We start from the raw sequence: 19,254 nt of genomic DNA, 5'->3' as shown, positions 1-19,254 counted from the left end.
AAAGAAACCGACCTCAAGAATCAGCTGCCCAAAAACTGGAAAAGACACAAAATGAACCAACAATCTAAACCATAGCAATCATCATAACAAAAAAAAAACAGGTTCTCAAAGCTTGAACATTGAATCTTAAACAGCTCTCTAGCAACATAAGAAAGAAGTGATCATCAATAGGGAAAGAGAATTACCTTGCTTCTAAGGGTCTGGGGGAAAAATATCAAACTTTCTAGATTCGTAGTGGCTTCATGAAGCAAGTTATCAGCAACCTAAGAGAAAAGCAACACATTAGAGCTTGTAAAAAGCACAGCGACAGATTTTACTTGATAAAAAAAAACACACAAAAACCATCAAGAGATAGCCACAGTAATACACTCAACTCAGAAAGGAACAAAAAATGCAATACAAACAAACAGGTAATAAACAAAACCAATCATATTCTACAGAAAGTAATCCGGAAATCGGGGAAGTTGAAAAATGAATACGGCATCTAAGGCTTTAAACTCCTACTAAAGCTGAGTTTACTTATTATGAAATGAGCAATCTATTTCACAGTAAGAGTACACATAATGAAATGAGCAATCTATTTCATAACTTGTTTTTAACCGAACTAAGTCTAATTTGTATGTTTGTGTTTCATAGTAAATAATCACAGATTCTACAAATTTTGATCTCCAATCACAATAAGGAAGGCTAGGTTAAAAACAGATGAGCATGGTAGGCTTGAAATAATTTATGCAGCTGTACAGTGTGCAAGTAAATCAACAAAACAATCTCAAACTAAACATTAGTGCAAACTGTCCTTTCATATATGACCTCTCTTTCTCTACATTAAGCTTATTTTGTTCAGTTTGTATGAATAGTATTGGAATTTCCAGGATTGAGAAGAGAAATTTCCAGGATTAATAGAGAACCTCAAATCCAAATCCGAATTGGCTGGAGACATCTTATATTGATCAAGTGATCAAGTTATTACAACCTCAAATCCGAATTGGTTGCACAAAATTCCAAACCGGAAAATCGATCAGAGCATTTGAAGACGTGAAAAAAATAATTTACCAATTAAACCAAAAAATTGATATAAAAAAAAATTAGGAATGGAAAACCAATTACCCAGATAAGTTTTCAGCTTCCTCAAATCAAAATCCAAACACCGAGATTTGTCATATTATGTCTGGAGACGAAGAGGAGAGTTAATAAGTAATAACATACTAAAGATGATTAAAGAAGAAAGAAGGAAACGGCAAAAACCAATCACAAAACAGCAATTATGCCCCTCACAGGCTCACAGCATTAACATCAGTAAAACCATCCCCTTCAAAACATGATAAATACTTGAGACTGACAAAATCACTTGTACCCACCACCCAAAATTTCCCCTTCTTCTCGAAATCAAAACCCAAAATTCTTAAACAATAAAAAATCACAACTCTACCTTGTAATTTTTTCAATCAACCGTCCAGAATCCAAACTGCAGGACAAACAAAACACCCAAAACATCAAAACCCATATCATCAGTCAAAGATAGGAGATTAGAAGAATAAAGACTTGGCCTTCCCATATTTGAAGCATCATTCGTTCAAAGATGCAAGGGTCAGTCTTAGAATCCAAATCTTTATTTTTATTCTATTTGGACCTGGGACGACAACCTCATTGAATGATAACCATATTTTCATATGATTTCCATTTCTGACATGTACAGACAACATGTTGGATCTTGTATCTATTTTTCTGTTTCGTAAGTAAATAGATCAAATCTATACAAACTAATCCGAAAGTGCCAAACCCAAAAGATTTTGAAACAGCTAAACATAAAATCTATCAAATCCATCAGTTTTTATAATATTTGAAACAACTATACTCTGTGTTTCAATGCAATTAAAAACAGAAACATAAATTAATCACAAATTCAGAAATAGAAATTTAAGTAAGAAAGAACTCACAACTCACAAATTAAAAAGCAAATTGGCTCAGAGACAACTAACCTCGTACTCGGATGATGAGGCGACAATCTCCTTTTGTGAATATGAGCTATCTCTCTCTCTCTCTGTCTTTGTGCAAAGCAAAGCAAACAATCACAGCCAATCTCTCTATTTCTGTGTGGATCGTTCTTGATAAGTGATCGAATCGAAATGGATCAAAATACCTGAAAATATAACCAAAGACAGCACAGCTTAGTGGAAGTTGAAACATGAAGCTAGATAACTGAATTTTTATTTTTTATGATGTAAGACGTACGATCGATGTACAATAAAGCTAAACGCTGGAGGATAGAAGTTTTTAACAGTGGGATCCTTGTCTAAATATGAAAAGAGAAGAAAAGAAGAAAGAAAAAAAAAAGAGAAGAATGAATGTTCTGATATACATAACACAAAAGAAGGCTTAATTAACAAACTGCAAGCAAAGTTCTTTCATACTCGGCTTAAGAACACAAAGGAAGAAAACCAAAACAATCAAAATGTTCAATGAAGATAACTCGAATCGTACTTCAAAACCCACATTTCGAAACCTATCCTTACTCCCCCAACGAAACCCATATCTATAACAATCATTCGTTCTCTGGCAGCTATCCCTAACCTCCTCCTCTTTTCATTTATTTACTTCAGTATTTATTGAAAATAGAAGAAGTAGACAGACAATACTGAATTTAGAACAAAAACTCTTCACAATTTACCCAAAAAAGAAAAAGGCCTCACCTCGAACCTCCTCCAATCAATCACTGAAATAAACTGAAGCACAAACAATACCCCTACAAAATCGAAACTGAAGTCAATTGAAAACCAATCACAGCAAAAAACCCAATCAAAATGACAAACCAACGTAACAAATCAAAAACCCAACCCAAAAGGTACCCGACAGAGTTATCCAAAACGCAGATCCTCCTCCTTCTCACAGCAAAACCGAACAATACCCCTACAAAATCGAAACCCAATTCAATTAAAAACCAACCACGGGAAAAAAACAGACCAATCAAAACTATAAACCAAAGACAGCAATCAAGAACCAACCCAAAAGGTAAACGGCAGACCTATCCAAGACGCAGATCTTCTTCCTCCTCACAGCAAAACGGAATCACCACTGTCTCTTTCGCGCGCGCTCTCTTTCTCTCTCTGTTTCGACTGTGCTTTCTCTAGAAACAAACCTGCACGCTCTCGATCCTTCTTGACCTGTCTGGCTCTCTCGATCCTTCTTGAGCAAGCAAACAGAGCCACGTGGAAACCAACCAAACCAATCAGAGTGCAAAAAGCAATGGCAAACTGTAATTAAGGAGAAACATAGGGGCAAAAGCGTCGGTTTACTGTTCACTAAAATGAACAGGCCTTATGAACAGGGCTTTCTGGCTTTCTGCTTTAGATGTATGTATAATAAATGTATATTTGTTGTCCATTATTAGTTACTGGATACTAGGGAGACTTCTTGCTTAGGATACTTGATTTTATATTTTGATTAAGTAATTAATTTCTCTTGTCCAGCGAGTGAGCTATTGCAACCTTTAGCATTGATTTGCTTATTAGTTGGTCAGTGAAAACACCAAACTAGAGAGACCGGAGATCGGTTTACCACGAATAATGTTGAATGTTGCAATGCTATTATCCTATTTGTGCAAGCTTTGTTAGATATGATCCACAAGTTAAGTCGGACAGTCTCTTTCTATTTGTGCAAGCTTTTTATATATTCAGCTGTAATAACCCTACTTCTTCCGAGACAATGACATATTTTGATTGGCTTATACGATGTACGTTCAACCGTGGTCTTGTAGGGTTCTTTCATTCTATGCCAAATATTTTCAAGATCAGATAGTGATTTCAATTCCTGCGCTAATAATGATGAAGTACTCATGCCCAAGCCTGAGACTGTTTCTACAACAAGTAATGAACAGGTAATGAATTTTAAACAAATTATTATATCACTAATTAGTATATATACACTCTGAAGTCTGAACCATCAGGATGATGTCAACAAGGTAGTACTTGATCATGATCACATATATTAGCTTACCATCTATTTTAATTTTTGTATTTTGAGTCCTCATGGACCTCATGTTCATCTGATCGAAGTGCTGCAGTACACGAGTTTACACATGTACATGCTTAACTATTCACAGGCACGAGTTTCACAATCGAGGCCAGCTGCTGCCGCTACTCCTAGTCCCATCCAAGCATCTGTTCCACCTTCAAGTTTACAACAGTTTTTCGATTTAACAGGACCTTTGGTCATAGTACGTTCCTCCACCAGTAATACTCTGTTGTATTTGCTATACTTTTTCCTTTTTTTTTTTTTTTTTTTAACACAATCCATTTTTGTTTAGTTGATTGTACGTTTTTCCTTCGACACTGGTTATTCTTCCATCACTTTGATTCCTTTTACATGCATAGCCTACTTATGTTGACTGTATAATACATGTCCTAAACAACATGTTCAGATGGAATATAGAATAATTGAGGCTAGAATGTGAAATTAACTCCTTTTAATTTCCCTGCCTATCTTCTTTTCTCTGATGTAGTTCTGTTATTATGGATCAAGATGTAATGGTTGATTGTTATGTGGTTATATATGTTAGGGAAATTAATCCCCCGTTGTTGGGAAATTAATCCCCCGCCATGCAAGTACTAGTAGTAGAGATGGAAAGAAGAAACAACCAAGCAAAGAAGACAACAAGTTTTAACGAGGTTCGGCCAAAATCCATGCCTACATCCTCGGAGAGTTTTCATCTTCACTATGAGAGAATTACACAAGTACAAGATACACCACTCAAGTTTATGCACAACTCGAGCACTCAAGTTTATATCCAACCCGAGCCCTTGTATCCAAAAGGATACCCCTTATACACCCTCTCTCAACCTAGAAGATCACTCTACCCCAAGAGCTATACACGCCCTTGAACACAACTCCCCCTATCTTCTACATCTTGAAGATCCTTGGAGTTGCTCCTTAACCTCTCCCTGCTTGCCTCCACACAAGCTTCATCTATTTATACCATTGATAGAAGTCTCTAGACTCACTTCATCAATGCTCATTCATGAATCAACCACTCATCTCCCACATTAACTCCCTAGGAAGACTAAAAGGTCAATACATGAATTTAACCATGCATTTATTCCCAATGCATCAACTTGACCATGCATTTATACCCAATGCATGCACTTGACCATGCACCAATTTTCCATGCATAAGTTGTCACCTTGAATGCACAAACAATTAATACCATGCATTCATGCCATGCAAAATATCTCCACCAAGGAGGGATAGGCACCAAACCCAACAATATATGCATGCTTGATTCTGTCTCATGAATTATTTCCTTTTCTTAAAATTAATTATACAATTTGGTATTGGTTTACAGCTGCCGTCAAGGCCTGCTCAAGGACCAAGGCCCAGAGGTGCTTCGATGCCATACTATGGTGGTCAAGGCCAGCAGCCGCCAGTGCCACCACCCCATGTCAGTCCAAAACAAAGAACGTACTTTCAGTCTTTCATCCCCATGTCAGCGCAAATATTTCACCTCAGTGATACTGATATTCTCTTAATGGGTGCGCAGATGCTTGGTGAGGAATTGTTTCCTCTCGTTGAAATGTGGGAGAAGGACAAGGCAGCTAAGGTGACAAGCATGCTTCTGGAGATGGACAATCCTGAGATATTACATTTGCTAGAGTCACCAGAGGCTTTAAGGGCAAAAATTGTAGAGGCCATGGATGTCTTAGCGAAGGTAGCTGCCGATGGGAAACAGTGAAACATGTTCGACTCATTCTTAAAAAACGAGGCAACAGTTACCATTAGGGCAACTCCAACCATGGGCACCATTTGGGGGTGCTATTCTTATTTTAGCACCCCCTTGTTGCACTATTTATATAGGACTCAATTCTCATCTCCAATCATGGGGGTGCTATTTTTACTATTCTAGACTAAAATATAATATGAGTATAATTTTGAGCCATCAGATCTGAGCCATCAGATCGAAATACATCCGTTCAGTAAAAAAAAAAAAAAAAAAGGCAACATCCAACCGTCCATTTTTAAACCTGATCAATCATGAACGTTGGATTTCCTGACCGTTGGGGGTTCCAACGGTCACCAGGGGACAGAACAACAGGCGGGCCCCACGTTTGCAGACTGAAAAGCAGGCCTTCTTCTCTCTCCAGCGTCTGGCGCGCACGTCTCCTTCAGTTTCCCTCCCTGGCGCGCGCGTCTCCTTCAGTTTCCCTCCCTGACGCGTTTCTTCATCCTTTGGGCTGAGACAGCAAGTGGGCTGGCCCCATGTACAGTGATCAGTCCTGGTCTTGGAAAAGTCTCAAATTTGAGACTTCAAATGGCCCCAAGTCTTATATTTATAAGACCAGATCATGGGTTTTGGTGGGTTGGAGAAGAAAAGTCCTATATTTGGCAAAATTTGAGTTTGGCACCCCTTGGTTGGAGTTGCCCTTAAGTGGTACTCGTTTCGGCACTGTACGTTTTACACTTTTACTATACCAGAAAGCAAGACGTACGTTTCTATACAGTTATTATCTTCCATTAAGCATCGATCACCATCATCCGGTGACTCAGCTCGTTCTGCCACATCTTTATTATATGTCTATATCACATTATCACATATGTACAATTAACCTAACTCCATTCCAGACTTACAGTAATAATTTCCATTCAACCATTATATATATTGTCATTCTCTTACGTATCGACTATTGTTTTTTTCTTTTTCTTTTTCATATGCATGGTGTCTACCTATTTTCAGTCTCTTGTTTGGCTCCAAAAACCAATCTGGTTGCAAACAGTCTCTTTTGAGTAAGTGCGCGGGCGTGCCAGCACCGTGGGGTGCAGTCGTCGGAGAGTCCCTTGACCTGACTTCTTCTCAAACGCTGTGGACGAGGAGAGCACCAACTTCGTAACCAGGTTCTTCTCTATGCCTTTCGAAAAAAGACTTATTGCCTTACGGATAAGGGCTTGTGTTGTGATCTCTTGCGTCACCGAGTCGATACTTAGTGTTGTAGACTAAGCAGAGCAATCACCGGGAAGTAGGAGAAAACACAGGGTTTGCTAAAGCGTGACTTTAGCTTCGCTGGGTTGCGAGGGCGTTACCCTTGCTTCGCTGGGTTGCAACTAGGTTGCAGGTAGGTTTGCTCCGGAGAGACTTTGGTAATCGTTGAGATTGATTGATTGAGGAGTTGTCTTTTTTTCGTCCTTGAAACCTGATATTTATACCTTAGGGTTTCGACTGTTCCTTGCCATAGAAGGATTATTGATTGATGTTTCCTATTCAATCTCCGCTACTTGATTCCAATAAAGGCTCGTTTTTCTTATGGATCTCGGAATAGGTGAAGCTATAACCCAGACCCAAGTAGACTTATTTTTGGGCCGCAGGGCCCACTATGCTAAATCCCCTAAAAATATATTGCCAAAAATACTTTTGGGCTCAAACACTCCCATAATGAAGTTAACTTTAAACTTTCTTTATAACTCATCTAAGCCATATTTTTTTGGAAATAAAGATAGAAACATCTATCTATGGACATCAAGTAGTCATGGGTTTTACAAAAAAGACCAATATTGGTTCCCACGAGATTATAACTTTATTCTTTTTTTCTTTTTTTAGATCAGATAACTTTATTCTTTTGATCATCTATATACATAGATTAAAGAAATTTTCATCCAAGATTATTAATCTCGACATAGTCCACCTTGTTGCAATAGAAATGCACAAGAACAAGTAATGTGCCCATCATGTGCTAATCATAAAATGCATGATCTTGCTTATTGAAAGGGTAATTAAGTTCTAATATGTAATACATTGTATTGTGTAAAAAAATAAAAAGAATTCTCCCATCCAACGGCTTCAAAATACGACACGAATGTTCAGTGGACAATTGACTTTCTACAACTAAAAACTCTGTCCCCACGACAGGTCGTTTCATTTTCTATGGCTGGCATAGGTGGGAGTAAGTGGAGCAGAAAGACCCGGAGTGTAGAGCATCACACCCCCAGAAGGCTTCAAGAGCACGCTACTCCTCCTCCTCTATATAAACCCCTCCCACTCTCAGATTTCTTCTTTGTTCCCCCAATTTCTCAAAAACCTAAAATCTCCCCCATTCTACATGGGCGATGCCAAAGCGACGTCGTATTACCTCCCTCCCGGCTGCCGATTCTACCCCTCCGAGGAGCAGCTCCTCTGCTACTACCTCTCCCACCAGAACAGCGCCGGCCAGGCCAGCTCCGGCAACGGTGGCTATGATTTGATCAAGGAGCTCGACTTGTACGACCACGACCCCTTTGATTTGCCCGACTATGCCTGCTACTCGTACGGCCACGGCGGACGGAGGCGGCACTGGTACTGCTACACGGTTAGGGTTGTGAAGGAGCGGCGGGCCAGGAGCGGGTATTGGAGGAGGAAAGGAAGGGTTAGGGACGTCGTGGGCCGCGGAGGGAAGGCGGTGTTGGGCCGGAGGAGTAGCTATGAGTTTTATTTGGGGAATTCGCCCAAGACGGCGGTGAGGACTGACTGGGTGCTCTATCAGTATGCTCAGGTTGATCACGTTCAGGTAATTGTTCGCATTTCAATCTTGATTATTCTGTTTTGTGTTATTAGGTTTCGGAATTGGGAATTTTGTTTGATTTCTTGAATTTTGATTTGGAAGGTGGAATTGTTTCGGAACCAAGCTGGATGATCTTAAAGGGGAAGTCTTTTAGTGTTCTAGGGTTTAGGGTTTATGATTATGAAAATGTAGGTGGTTTTTATTTATTTCAGGTTGGGGTTTTTTCTCTCTAATTGCTGTAGTTACGACTAGTGTGTTCTGCTTCGATGATAATTTTCAATCTTTGATGAGTGAGCGTTGATTTGTTAGCTATAAAAATATGGAATTTTGTTTAAAATCTTTAATTTCATATAGAAAGGGGAATTCTTTCAGAACCATGCTAGATGATTGCAGAGGGGGAGTTATGGTCTGTTTTATGATCTTGTTATTGGTTAAATGAAATGTATGTGATTCTGATTTGCTGATTATATGATTGGAGAACCTAAATTTTCATCTCTAATGAGTTGTTGAGAATTTGGTTTTGTTTGCATAGTGGTTTAGTTGTTGAAAATTGCCTCACTCGGATGTGTGAGCATGCATGACGGAAGTAGAAGCTTGGACTTTAAAGTCTCCTAGGCAAAATTGATTCTTCATACTTTTCCATTGTCTTTCAGTTTAGGATGTGGACATGCAAAGGGTGAAGTTAGTAGGAGCCTTTTCACTTTTGACCTCCGTAGAAAGCTATTCAGTTTTCAAATGATGTATATGTAACCATACTTTTGTTTCTGAGAGCATATTCTTTGTTTGATTGTGGTCTTATTCTTTCTTGGAATTAAGCATTTTGTTTTAACTGGTACAACTGATTTTGCCTTTACCGCATTGTGATGGCATGTGTGCAATACGAGTAACATATTGTATGTCTGTCTACTTGCAGGCCTCTTTTGTCCTGTGCCGAGTATTTGTCAGATCTCAGGGTGGAACTAGCAAATCAGACAATGGCTTAAGTTCTTGTGCTGAAGAAACTGTTTCCACAGTACGTCACATTGGAATTCAGCATGGTGGATTTTGTACTCCTCATATTGTTCCTGAGATTCACGGTGACAAATCTGTGCCTAGGAACACTGACAAGTCAAAAGATCAAATGACACTGGAGACTGAAGTTGATAAGCAAGTCGAAACTGGGCCTCTATCAAGTATTCAGACTAATGAACAGGTAATGCATTACAAACAATTCTCTTTCCACTTCAGTTATGATACTATCACCATTTACATGTGCAATATACTACTGTCATCAACAGTTTTTTCACTAGAATCTGATGCCAATAAGTGCTTCATCTCGATCCTTTTTGTTTAATTTTTGGTCGCCATTTTTCTTTCCTGATCTTTCAATTTTCGTCACATTTGTTTTAAAGTATATTGTGTTACCACTTTGTAAAAAAAAGGAATTTTGCTCATCTGTAGTATTGTTAAACATGAGTTTGCATTAAATCATTTCCTTTCCCCCTGTCAAAGTGCATATATATTTTTTTATTTCTCCCTAAATTCCTCAAACTTTGACTGAAAAGTTTTTCCTTGATCCATGACTTGTAAATTGTCATTTTGGATCCTTATAAACTTGCCAGTATATTATTTCAGTACACTTCATGTCACAAAAGTATTGAATTCTCTACCGTCAGATGTTGGCAATATTCAGATTGCTTTTGATTTCAACAAGGGAGTCCGTTTTACTCACACTACAAGGCGTCCTTTTTATGGCATTCTTGCCTTAGCTGTTCTAACTTATAAAACATCTCCTGAATTAATTTGGATTTCTTTCTGTGCCATGCAGGTGCTGTCATCTGTGCTCGGTGTTGGTAATCCATTGTTGCTTGATGGTTTGGCCACCGAGCATTTACTATCCCTTATAGAGGGAGACTTTATAGAGTTGGATGATCTCATCGACTGATCATTCAATACTAATCTTAAAACAATTGGATCAGTCTTATTAATCTGTGATTAAAGATTAGCTCACAAATAGGTGAAGGTTTACCTTAATTATCAGGCTGAAATAGCAGCTGAAGCGATTATTCTGAGGTGCTAAATTTTGAGTTGTACAATTGTTCTTACACTGTAAATACACATCCAAGGATGAGAAGGGAAGACTAAGAACATTAATTTAATGGTTGTGAAGTTCAGAGGCAGGATCACCACCTGTAAAGGTAATTGGTGCATACATAATTGATTCTTTGCACTTTATTTTCAGTCCATTCAACGGAATATTCACTTTTGTTTCGGTTTGGTGATGCAGATTTGCTTGTGCCTCAAAGGCATGTTTTCACTGGAATTAGAAGAGTAGAAAATGTCTGATGATGATAATTCTGATATCAACTTTATTAGTATCGGCTGCTTCATTGAGCTACACAATCCTGCTGCCTTTGTATCTACGATATGCAAACATTATGGAGACATCAAGTTTTCCATCACCTCTAGTGCCTTCCCTTAGCGAAGGATCTCTGATTCTGTTTCCCGTCTTCTTTTTGTTATTGCAGAGATCGATAGGCATATTATCAATTCTGGGTTTTAAGGAATTTTCAGTTCATGGTGGCATTCAGTTAAACGAATTGTACTTTTGTTATGCCATTGACAGAACTATTATCAGTTCTGGGTTTTAAGGAATTTTCAGTTCATGGCTGCATTCAGTTAAACGAATTGTACTTTTGTTATGCCATTGATAGAACTATTATCAGTTCTGGGTTTTAAGGAATTTTCAGTTCGTGGTGGCATTCAGTTAAACGAAATGTAGTTTTATTATGCCATCTCTTGATGCAGAGTGTTGGGAAATTATGTATTGAGATGCTTTCTACCTTTTAATACTCGAGTGCATTTTTATGAATATTGTGTGTGCGCTTTGTTTGAACAATTCTCTTCTTCTAGAACCAATACATGTATTAGAATCGATAGAAGAATATTGACCCTTAGGTTTCGCTAATCTATGATGTTATAGAAATTCAAGAACAAGGATCGTTTGGTAACTCACAACTCCATTGATTGGGACTTGAGGATTGAACACTATTGCTAATTCTGAAACTCTGTGATTGATAAACTTTAAGCAGGAGCTGTTCTAGTCAAAAGCTGACAAGTAGTAAAACCATGAATGATTTGCAATTTGTCCACTTTGACAGGAGGTTGTGTTTGATAATTAGTAATTACTTGTCACCTAAACCTTGCTAGTGGACCTTGGTAGATGGTTTGGTTATCACCTCTAATTTTCTCCTCCTTGGTAATTCAGATGAATCATTATTGTCTACCAATTTCATCACCTTGTCTTGAGCAATTTTAGTTTCCTTGGAACTCAATTCCTTGCTATGAGGCAATCTTGCTCCCCCCCCCCGAGTTATTATAACAGCTGCTGCTCTAGACCAGTTGACCTCTCCCTATTCATGTGTTTAGGTACAAAAAAACTGGAAGGACTTGTTTTTCCATGTGCATTATCAGATTTGGCCCCATATGCCCACACAGCTTTTAACATTGTGCTATTCCAATCCTTGTTTTTGCCGCAGGCCTTTGTGAGATCATGGGTTTTGCTCCCTTTGAATAAATTTGATTCAATAACTACATCACCCACCCTTCAGAAAAAAGAAATTAAGAGAGTAATTGCAGAGGTTTAGGTGCCATACATCTCCACCCACCACAACCTTAGCTCTCTGTCTATTTTCGATTTTTCGTACTCGATTACCTCCCTAATTATATTATTTATAGGGAAAGAAAAGAATACCTCCCACTAGAATTGAAATAAGCCATTATAGACTGTTTGCGTTTTAATTTTGATGCATATAATTGAATGGAACCCAATTTTTATGATAGAGTAATCGAAGATATTCATCTTCTGGGGTGAGGGAGCCATTTGGCGTGTACCGTAGCTAGAGTTTTAGGCTGTCAAGTTTTCTTTCTTCCATCGTGAAAAGCACCAAAAATTTTCTCAATATTCGCTTGGGTGGAGGAATCGTCAAACATCTTATCCTCATTACCAAGATAAACAATGGTTTTCAAAAGAAAGGAGGTACTGTCATTACGCAATGACCTAAGAAAATGATCCATTTGGGTTGCAAACAATGGGAGGGACGGAGGGTTATTGTTTTCGTGGCCTCAAATCAAAACGCAAAGAAAAAACTATACCAAGATAAAAAGCAAAGCAACCAGCTTTGAAAGGTAATGAGGGGAGGAATAGAAAAACAAAAGCACAAATGGGAAGGGAGCATAGTACCAAAACAGACGTAAAAGAAGCAAGAGGCCCACGATGGGGATTTGAACGGTAAGCAGGCAAAGCCATTTTGAAAGAAGAACCTGCTTAGAATACTTAATAGAGACATGTTTAGGTCTGTTTTCACACCTCTTTCAAGCAAAGTTATATACCACGCAATACGGCATAAACCGAGAGAGAGAGAGAGAGAGAGAGAGAGAGAGGGTCTCTCCTCTCCTTGTGTCGCTTAAAGGGCAAAAGAGATGGAGCAAGAAAAAGTCCAAGTGTCTCCAAAATGATCAAGCACCCCAAGACCAACCACACCATTTTGCACACTAAAATTGTACCGACAGAATAATTCATTGACACCCCAATTTCATTTCTGGATCATTTTTTCCCAAAAGATAGAGATTGGATATCGGTTTCTAAAATAGACTGTCAAAAACTTGGTTACCCTCTGCCCTCTATATAAAAGCACACAAGGCAGGCAAATCTTTAGGAAGATGAGCAAAATCTAAAGTCATACCAGTCTGGGACCCAGAATGTATCTATCACGCCACGTGTGCACACACGAAGAGCTGGATTCTGTTTTTTTTTTTTTTTTTTTTTTTTGAATTGCTTGGCTTGGTTGGGTTGTGGGGGTCAGAACTCAAATTACACAGCTCAAAGTCACCGAGGTCAGAAAAGAAAAGAGGCAGGGCATGTGAAAATGTGATGGTGATGAGGCGTGAGAGGGTCAGGCACTCAGGCATATGGAAAAATGAATGAATATGTATATATATGCTTGGCGTGAAAGAGCCATTGCCATTGTGGGGCGCAATGGGAGCCATTTGGTCTTTGATTTCCTTTCATTATTTCTTGGTGGCGTTGGTTACGTAGATAAGAGAAGGTACGACTAAACTTAAACCTTTCAAGATTTAACACCCGTCATTCTCACAAAAAAATCCGAAATAAAAATAATTCGTTTACAATACATTAATATACCTATAAGTTGAAAATAAATTCAGACATTACAGTGAGATATTTGATAAAGTGGTCGAATAGAGCGCCTTGTGAAGTGAACCATCTCAGTCTCGTCATAGTGTGTCGTCTTATCAAATCTAATCTAACTTGTGTAGCTTCAGAGCTTAGGGTTATAGTAGGTGGTGTAGAGGTTTGTTTTTTGTGTTTGTGTTTTTAATTTTAGTTTTAGTTTTTATGAGAACGTATTTAATCGTAGATACATATATTTCTTTGTTAGGAAACTGCTGTGTCTGTCTACGACCATAACTCTCTCCTCGGTTGTCTCTCTCTTTGGGTTATTTCGTAAATTAAAGATTACTGTCCCCCTCCTCTTTTAATCCCCTTTCTCTCCACATTTCATTTCAATTTCATTTCATCCACACCCAAAGAGCCAAAGCCTCTCTCTCCCTTTCTCTCCAACCCCATTGCTCTCCCTCAGTGGGTTTTGTGTTGTTTTCTCCCAACCCTCTTTTGTTTTCTGGAGAAAAAAAGAGAGAGAGGGGACTTTCATCATCATCATCTTCATCTTCTTGCCTAATTTGTCCCTTTTCTGGAACATAGATCGGTTTCTTCATCTGGGTATGTATGGTTCTTATGATTTATTCTGTTTTTTTTTTTTTTGGTTTGAATCGATCGGTTGGTGGTGATAAGATTGGATTTGAAAGACTTGATTTTTGGTGGTTTTTTTTTATGGGTCAAAATTTTGGTCTTGCTGGGCTTGTTCTGTTCAATCTCCGGAGCTGAATTGTAAAGGGTAGGGTGAGGGTTTGAAGCCTTCACAGCTTTTTTACAAACCCAAAGATTGTTACTTTCTTATTGGTTTGGTGTCCTTGGTTTTTGATAACTGTTTCTGGGTCCTCATTTGTGGTTTGATTGTGTGTGGCCTTCACAATTTTTGATACCAGCTGCTTTGTAATGAGATTTTGGCTTGAGGTTTTTCGGCCATCCAAATTTGACCTTGTATGTGGGTGAACCGATCTCCCAATTTTACATGTAAATGGGTTTGATCAGTCCTTTTCTTATTATACTGGCAATAATTCATGGTGGGTTGCTTGAAAGCTTCAACCTTTGAATTGTTTGACATGGTTTTGCTCTAGACTTGTATCTTTTAGCTGGTGGGTGGCTGAGTTTATGTGAATTTGATTGCCTCTTAAGTGTTTCATACAAAGGGTTTAGCTTTTAGACCATTTGTTTGCTTTACCGGTGGACTCGGTTTTCGGTGAGGAAATGTATGTGATTTTTAATTTAAGGATTGTTGTTTCACTTAATATAGTTGCACATACAGTCATTCACTCTATTGCTGCTGGAACATGAACGTGTATTCTCATGTTATTCAACAACTGCTACCATGAGGGATCAATCTTTACCTCAGCAGTGTGTGTTTTCTCATTCTGTTGTCCTAGTGTCATTGATGTATCTAGTATTTCTGGGCTTTTGGTACTGACAGCAGTGCCACACAACATAACTATGTCATACAATTCAATTGTATTCTCTTCCTGCCAATTAGGCATCTAATTCAAAAGACCTGGAGCACATACATTTCCTCAGAATAACTTGCTCTCTGTAGAAGATTTGTGTTTCACTTACCTATCAAAAGAAACTGAAAAATGAAGCATTGTTCTTACTCTTATGAATTACTTATTTAATTTTAACTTTCTTTGATTCAATTACTAACTTTCTTCTACTTTTGGTTTCAGGTCTGCCAAATTGCACACAGCTTATTGATCGTACTGAAGGTTTCTTCAAGTACTTTACATATAATTTACAAGGAGATCCATATTAGCCCTAATGCAAGGGCAGAGGGGTACTATCGGTTCCTTGCCTGAAATGCTAGATTTTGACCATGGGAATACGTCGAATGATGCTGCTTTAGATCAGCAGATTTGCTGGAATGGCACGCGGAATCCTGTAGAAAATCGGATTCCTGACTATATACAATCACCTACTGATATGAATGTTGGTTTTGGGAATTCCATTGGTCGTGAACGTCAGAACTTAGGCAGATGGTGCTTAGGTGAGCCTAGTTCTAGAAACTCACAGGGTGAAGTAAGTCGTGATGAGCGGAAACCAGATTTTGGATGGTCATCTTCAGTGGATGCTTGTGGTGAAGCTGGTCTGAGGTTAGAGGAGCGGCGCTATGAACCAACTAATAACCTTTCACTGGACAACAATGTGAATACTATTTTTACACCAAGTTCCAATTCTGATGCAGCTTCACAGCATCTGAACTTGAATGCAGGTTTCACTGGTCATGGTGGTGATAGTAGTCAAGTTATGGAATGTCCTAACACATACAAGTATAATGTCACCGAAAATGAGCAGACTCGTCCTACTGGTAATTCTGATCCTTTTCTGCTTCCTGCTGCAACTACTGGATTTGTAGTGGGAGAAAATGATGGCAGACCCGGTTGTTCATTGGAGGGTCGCCGCGTATCTTGCAAAAGAAAGACTATGGAGGGACATTTAGGACAGTCTTCTTTAAGTGGAAGTTGTAGTTACTTTCAGCATACAGAAAGTGGTGCAAGGCCTTCTGTCCCTGCTCACTATAATGCAGGCATAAACATATCTACTCCATCACAAGAGGGAAATCCAAGACCTGGAGCAGGTGGTAGAGAACTTACTTCTGACAGCATTCCTGATTCAAATGTTGGAAGAAGCTCAGAAAGTTCTCACAGAAACTTCCGTGTGAGAATAAATCCATCCAATCAACAAAACACTATACCCTCAACTAGGTTCTCAAGTGGGAGGGCTGCTAGGCATTCTAGTGGTTCTTCTTCGCAGCATTCACCTGGTCTTCTTCCAGTTGATCATAGTCTCGACCTGCGACCAGCACCGGTACTAGATAATATGAGTTCACAAAACCAGCCAGTTGTCCATGTCCCTGCATTGCCACAAAATGCGCAGTCTTTGAGGTGGAACAGTGGTTCAAGCTCAAGAACCGGTGGCTTATCAAACTCTGTGTTTATGGGGGACAGAGATGCTCCACTACGTGAGGAAGCGAGTTCAAGAAGCATGGCCAGACAGATTTTGGGTCATCCTATTTTTGTACCAGCAACTGAATTGAGGAATTCTGCTAGACTTTCAGCAGGTTCATCCAGTAGAAATTTAACAGGTGGAAATGCAAGTATTCCTGGAAATGTTGCTTCTACATCCCGGACCGGCCCAAGTTCAAGCACTCATCCAGCGTCTGCTCCTACATGGGTTCCTCACCACAATTCTCATCCGCAATTTCCTCGAAGATTATCTGAATATGTTCGTCGATCATTGTTTTCTGCTGGTGGTAATGAGTCTGGGAACCAGGGCAGCAACTTTTTGCCAATGCGTTCTGGTTCTTCATCATCACAGGAGGCTGTGCATTCATCCGGAGCTGCTAACCTGGGTCATCATCAGCCTCACCCAAGGTCTGCATCGTGGTTGGAGAGACATGGAGATGGACTTGGGCTTCCCTATTCATTGCGCACTTTGGCTGCTGGTGGAGAAGGAAACAACAGGCTTGTATCTGAGGTGTGTTACTGAGTCACCTTAAATTTATTGTGATATCATCTGATAAAACAATTACAACTATGAAGAGTTGCTGTTGCCCCATCATTTTTTCTGTATCAGTTTTTATTTTGAAGTCTCCAACTCGTTGCATTATCAAATTTTGAAATTTTCATGTTAATCGAGTTTTCTGTTGCTGTATTATTCTTAAACTCATATTGTTTTGTTAATTATGGTAAAGGGGTAGTCACTTAAAGCTTATGGAGTTTTTTTTGCGCTCTTCAGCAGATTTGCAATGTCTTGGGTCTCATGCGAAGGGGCGAGAGCTTGCGGTTCGAGGTTAGAATTTTGTTTTTGTTATGTATACCAGAGCACATCAATGTAATCCCACTCTATCTAACTTTGCAAATGGCCAGAAATCTTTCTTTAAAGACTTGAATTCTGATTTATTTAGTTCTAAGGTAAACTGATACGTGAACGACTTGGAGAGGCTTCGTAGTAATATCGGATGATTCTCGGTTGTGTTCAACAATGTGGCATAAACTAATCTTTGTGTGTGCATTTTTTATTTTTCTTTGGGGGTGGGGGTCCATTTTGTTATTTAATTTGTAGATATTATAATTTGGATAAGACATATGAATATTATGACTGAATGCTACTATGAATTATTGTTTTGAATTGGCTTCGGCTTCTTTCTGTCAGGATGTTATGATTCTTGACCAGTCGATGCTGTTTGGAGTGGCTGATATTCATGACCGGCATAGGGATATGAGACTAGATGTTGACAATATGTCTTACGAGGTAATTGGTACAAAAAAAACAGATGAAAGTTTTGTTTCCTTATTCATATAAATGAGACTTCTAACTTTAAATTTATTATTAATGTAGGAGTTATTGGCTCTGGAAGAGCGCATTGGAAATGTGAACACTGGATTGAGTGAAGAAATTATATCGAATCGCTTGAAACATAAGAAGTATATTGCCGAGGCATCTCAAGCAGAGACGGAGACGGAGCCTTGTTGTATATGTCAGGTAACAACACCATGATACATGTATATCCATGACTCTCTGTGTTACTCCTTCTATCTCTGCTTGATTTATTTTCTATTATGCATGCAGGAGGAATATAATGAAGGAGATGATCTTGGAATGCTTGAATGTGGGCATGATTTCCATAGCGACTGCATCAAACAATGGCTGACGCACAAGAATCTGTGCCCCATTTGTAAAACTACAGCCTTGGCAACATGAGTTGACATCAATGATTTTGCAGGCTAGTTTTTTCTTCAAAAATAGGCAAAGAGGGTTGCTTTGGTTTGGGGCCTGCCTATATTGGTTCAGTGAATCCCAATTTCCCAATGCCTCCCTCACCTTTCCGTGCTTGTCGAACTGAAGTTAGTCCAATGCGCAACTTCAACAAGAGTCGAGCATCAAATTTATTATTATTTTTTTAATTTTATTTAAAACCATTGGCCTCCTATTGGAGGCAGCAAATTTCAAAGTTGGAAAGCTAAACTGGGTACTGACTTTTCATTTTATCAATGAATGATTAGGTTTTGATATTTTGTAATGGTTTGCTCCTTTTGTGCTGCTTCCCCCTCCAATACAGTTGTTTTCAAAAGTCTTGGGTCAGATTATTCACATTATATCTCAGATGTCTCATAGCCATTTATGTTAGTCTTGTTAGAATGAGAGCAGATTAGTGTTTTAAGATCTTTGTTTCTGTTGTAGAGGCCGTTTTAGCAGCTGAGATCATGCATAGCTGTATGATAGAACTTTGGGGGGGGGGGGGAAGATATACTACTCGCATTCATCATTCTACATGCTATGGTTGTAGCAGTGTGTGAATACTTCACGCATGAAACTTCCTAGCTGGTGCACAGCCTAAGGCAGCCAACGCGTGGTGGAAGTTTTGCATCATTCTATGAAGTTGCTTCGAAATGCTCATATTAATTACCTTGCTTATATATCATGATTTTGATGTTTCATAATCATGGTTAGGAGGCAAGCGCATTGTAGAACACACGAAATGTGGAAGACACTTTTGTTTTTCTC

The 19,254-nt window shown here is 38.9% G+C and overlaps 3 protein-coding genes across 4 annotated transcripts; all 3 read left to right on the top strand.

Moving 5' to 3' along the window:
* The first annotated feature begins 3,832 nt into the window (after positions 1 to 3,832).
* Positions 3,833 to 5,725, top strand: LOC133737981 (polyadenylate-binding protein 2). The gene is made up of 4 exons (XM_062165428.1): positions 3,833 to 3,874; positions 4,100 to 4,213; positions 5,339 to 5,434; positions 5,534 to 5,725. The coding sequence occupies exons 1-4, from the start codon at positions 3,833 to 3,835 to the stop codon at positions 5,723 to 5,725; spliced, it is 444 nt and encodes a 147-aa protein (XP_062021412.1).
* A 2,294-nt stretch (positions 5,726 to 8,019) lies between these two features.
* On the top strand, positions 8,020 to 11,370 carry LOC133739718 (NAC domain-containing protein 72-like). The gene is made up of 4 exons (XM_062167507.1): positions 8,020 to 8,525; positions 9,433 to 9,711; positions 10,327 to 10,696; positions 10,786 to 11,370. The coding sequence occupies exons 1-3, from the start codon at positions 8,082 to 8,084 to the stop codon at positions 10,441 to 10,443; spliced, it is 840 nt and encodes a 279-aa protein (XP_062023491.1). The 5' UTR covers positions 8,020 to 8,081; the 3' UTR covers positions 10,444 to 10,696; positions 10,786 to 11,370.
* Positions 11,371 to 13,957: 2,587 nt separating this feature from the next.
* LOC133736201 (probable E3 ubiquitin-protein ligase RHG1A) lies at positions 13,958 to 18,769 on the top strand. Of its 2 annotated transcripts, none has more exons than XM_062163646.1 (6): positions 13,958 to 14,298; positions 15,417 to 17,223; positions 17,488 to 17,538; positions 17,902 to 18,000; positions 18,088 to 18,231; positions 18,319 to 18,769. In XM_062163646.1, exons 2-6 carry the CDS (start codon positions 15,508 to 15,510, stop codon positions 18,448 to 18,450), a joined length of 2,142 nt encoding a protein of 713 aa, XP_062019630.1. In that variant the 5' UTR covers positions 13,958 to 14,298; positions 15,417 to 15,507; the 3' UTR covers positions 18,451 to 18,769. The 2 variants fall into 2 exon arrangements, with proteins under 2 accessions (XP_062019630.1, XP_062019629.1); XM_062163645.1 differs by having other exon boundaries at positions 13,962 to 14,298; positions 17,485 to 17,538.
* The last annotated feature ends 485 nt before the right edge of the window (positions 18,770 to 19,254 follow it).

This window comes from Rosa rugosa, chromosome 3 (assembly GCF_958449725.1).
Source record: "Rosa rugosa chromosome 3, drRosRugo1.1, whole genome shotgun sequence".
In the NCBI taxonomy this organism is placed as follows: domain Eukaryota; kingdom Viridiplantae; phylum Streptophyta; class Magnoliopsida; order Rosales; family Rosaceae; genus Rosa; species Rosa rugosa.
Note: the sequence above shows the minus strand (reverse complement) of the source record. Positions and strands in the feature narration are given on the sequence as shown.

Excerpts from the sequence above, each read along its gene's own strand:
- LOC133739718 (XM_062167507.1), top strand. The coding sequence starts at position 8,082 with ATGGGCGATGCCAAAGCGACGTCGTATTACCTCCCTCCCGGCTGCCGA. Across the intron at positions 8,526-9,432 it reads CTCAGGTTGATCACGTTCAG|GCCTCTTTTGTCCTGTGCCG; the intron begins GTAATTGTTCGC and ends GTCTACTTGCAG. Across the intron at positions 9,712-10,326 it reads GTATTCAGACTAATGAACAG|GTGCTGTCATCTGTGCTCGG; the intron begins GTAATGCATTAC and ends TGTGCCATGCAG.
- LOC133737981 (XM_062165428.1), top strand. The coding sequence starts at position 3,833 with ATGCCCAAGCCTGAGACTGTTTCTACAACAAGTAATGAACAG. Across the intron at positions 3,875-4,099 it reads CTACAACAAGTAATGAACAG|GCACGAGTTTCACAATCGAG; the intron begins GTAATGAATTTT and ends AACTATTCACAG. Across the intron at positions 4,214-5,338 it reads TAACAGGACCTTTGGTCATA|CTGCCGTCAAGGCCTGCTCA; the intron begins GTACGTTCCTCC and ends ATTGGTTTACAG.
- LOC133736201 (XM_062163645.1), top strand. The coding sequence starts at position 15,508 with ATGCAAGGGCAGAGGGGTACTATCGGTTCCTTGCCTGAAATGCTAGAT. Across the intron at positions 17,224-17,484 it reads ACAACAGGCTTGTATCTGAG|CAGATTTGCAATGTCTTGGG; the intron begins GTGTGTTACTGA and ends TGCGCTCTTCAG. Across the intron at positions 18,001-18,087 it reads TTGACAATATGTCTTACGAG|GAGTTATTGGCTCTGGAAGA; the intron begins GTAATTGGTACA and ends TTATTAATGTAG.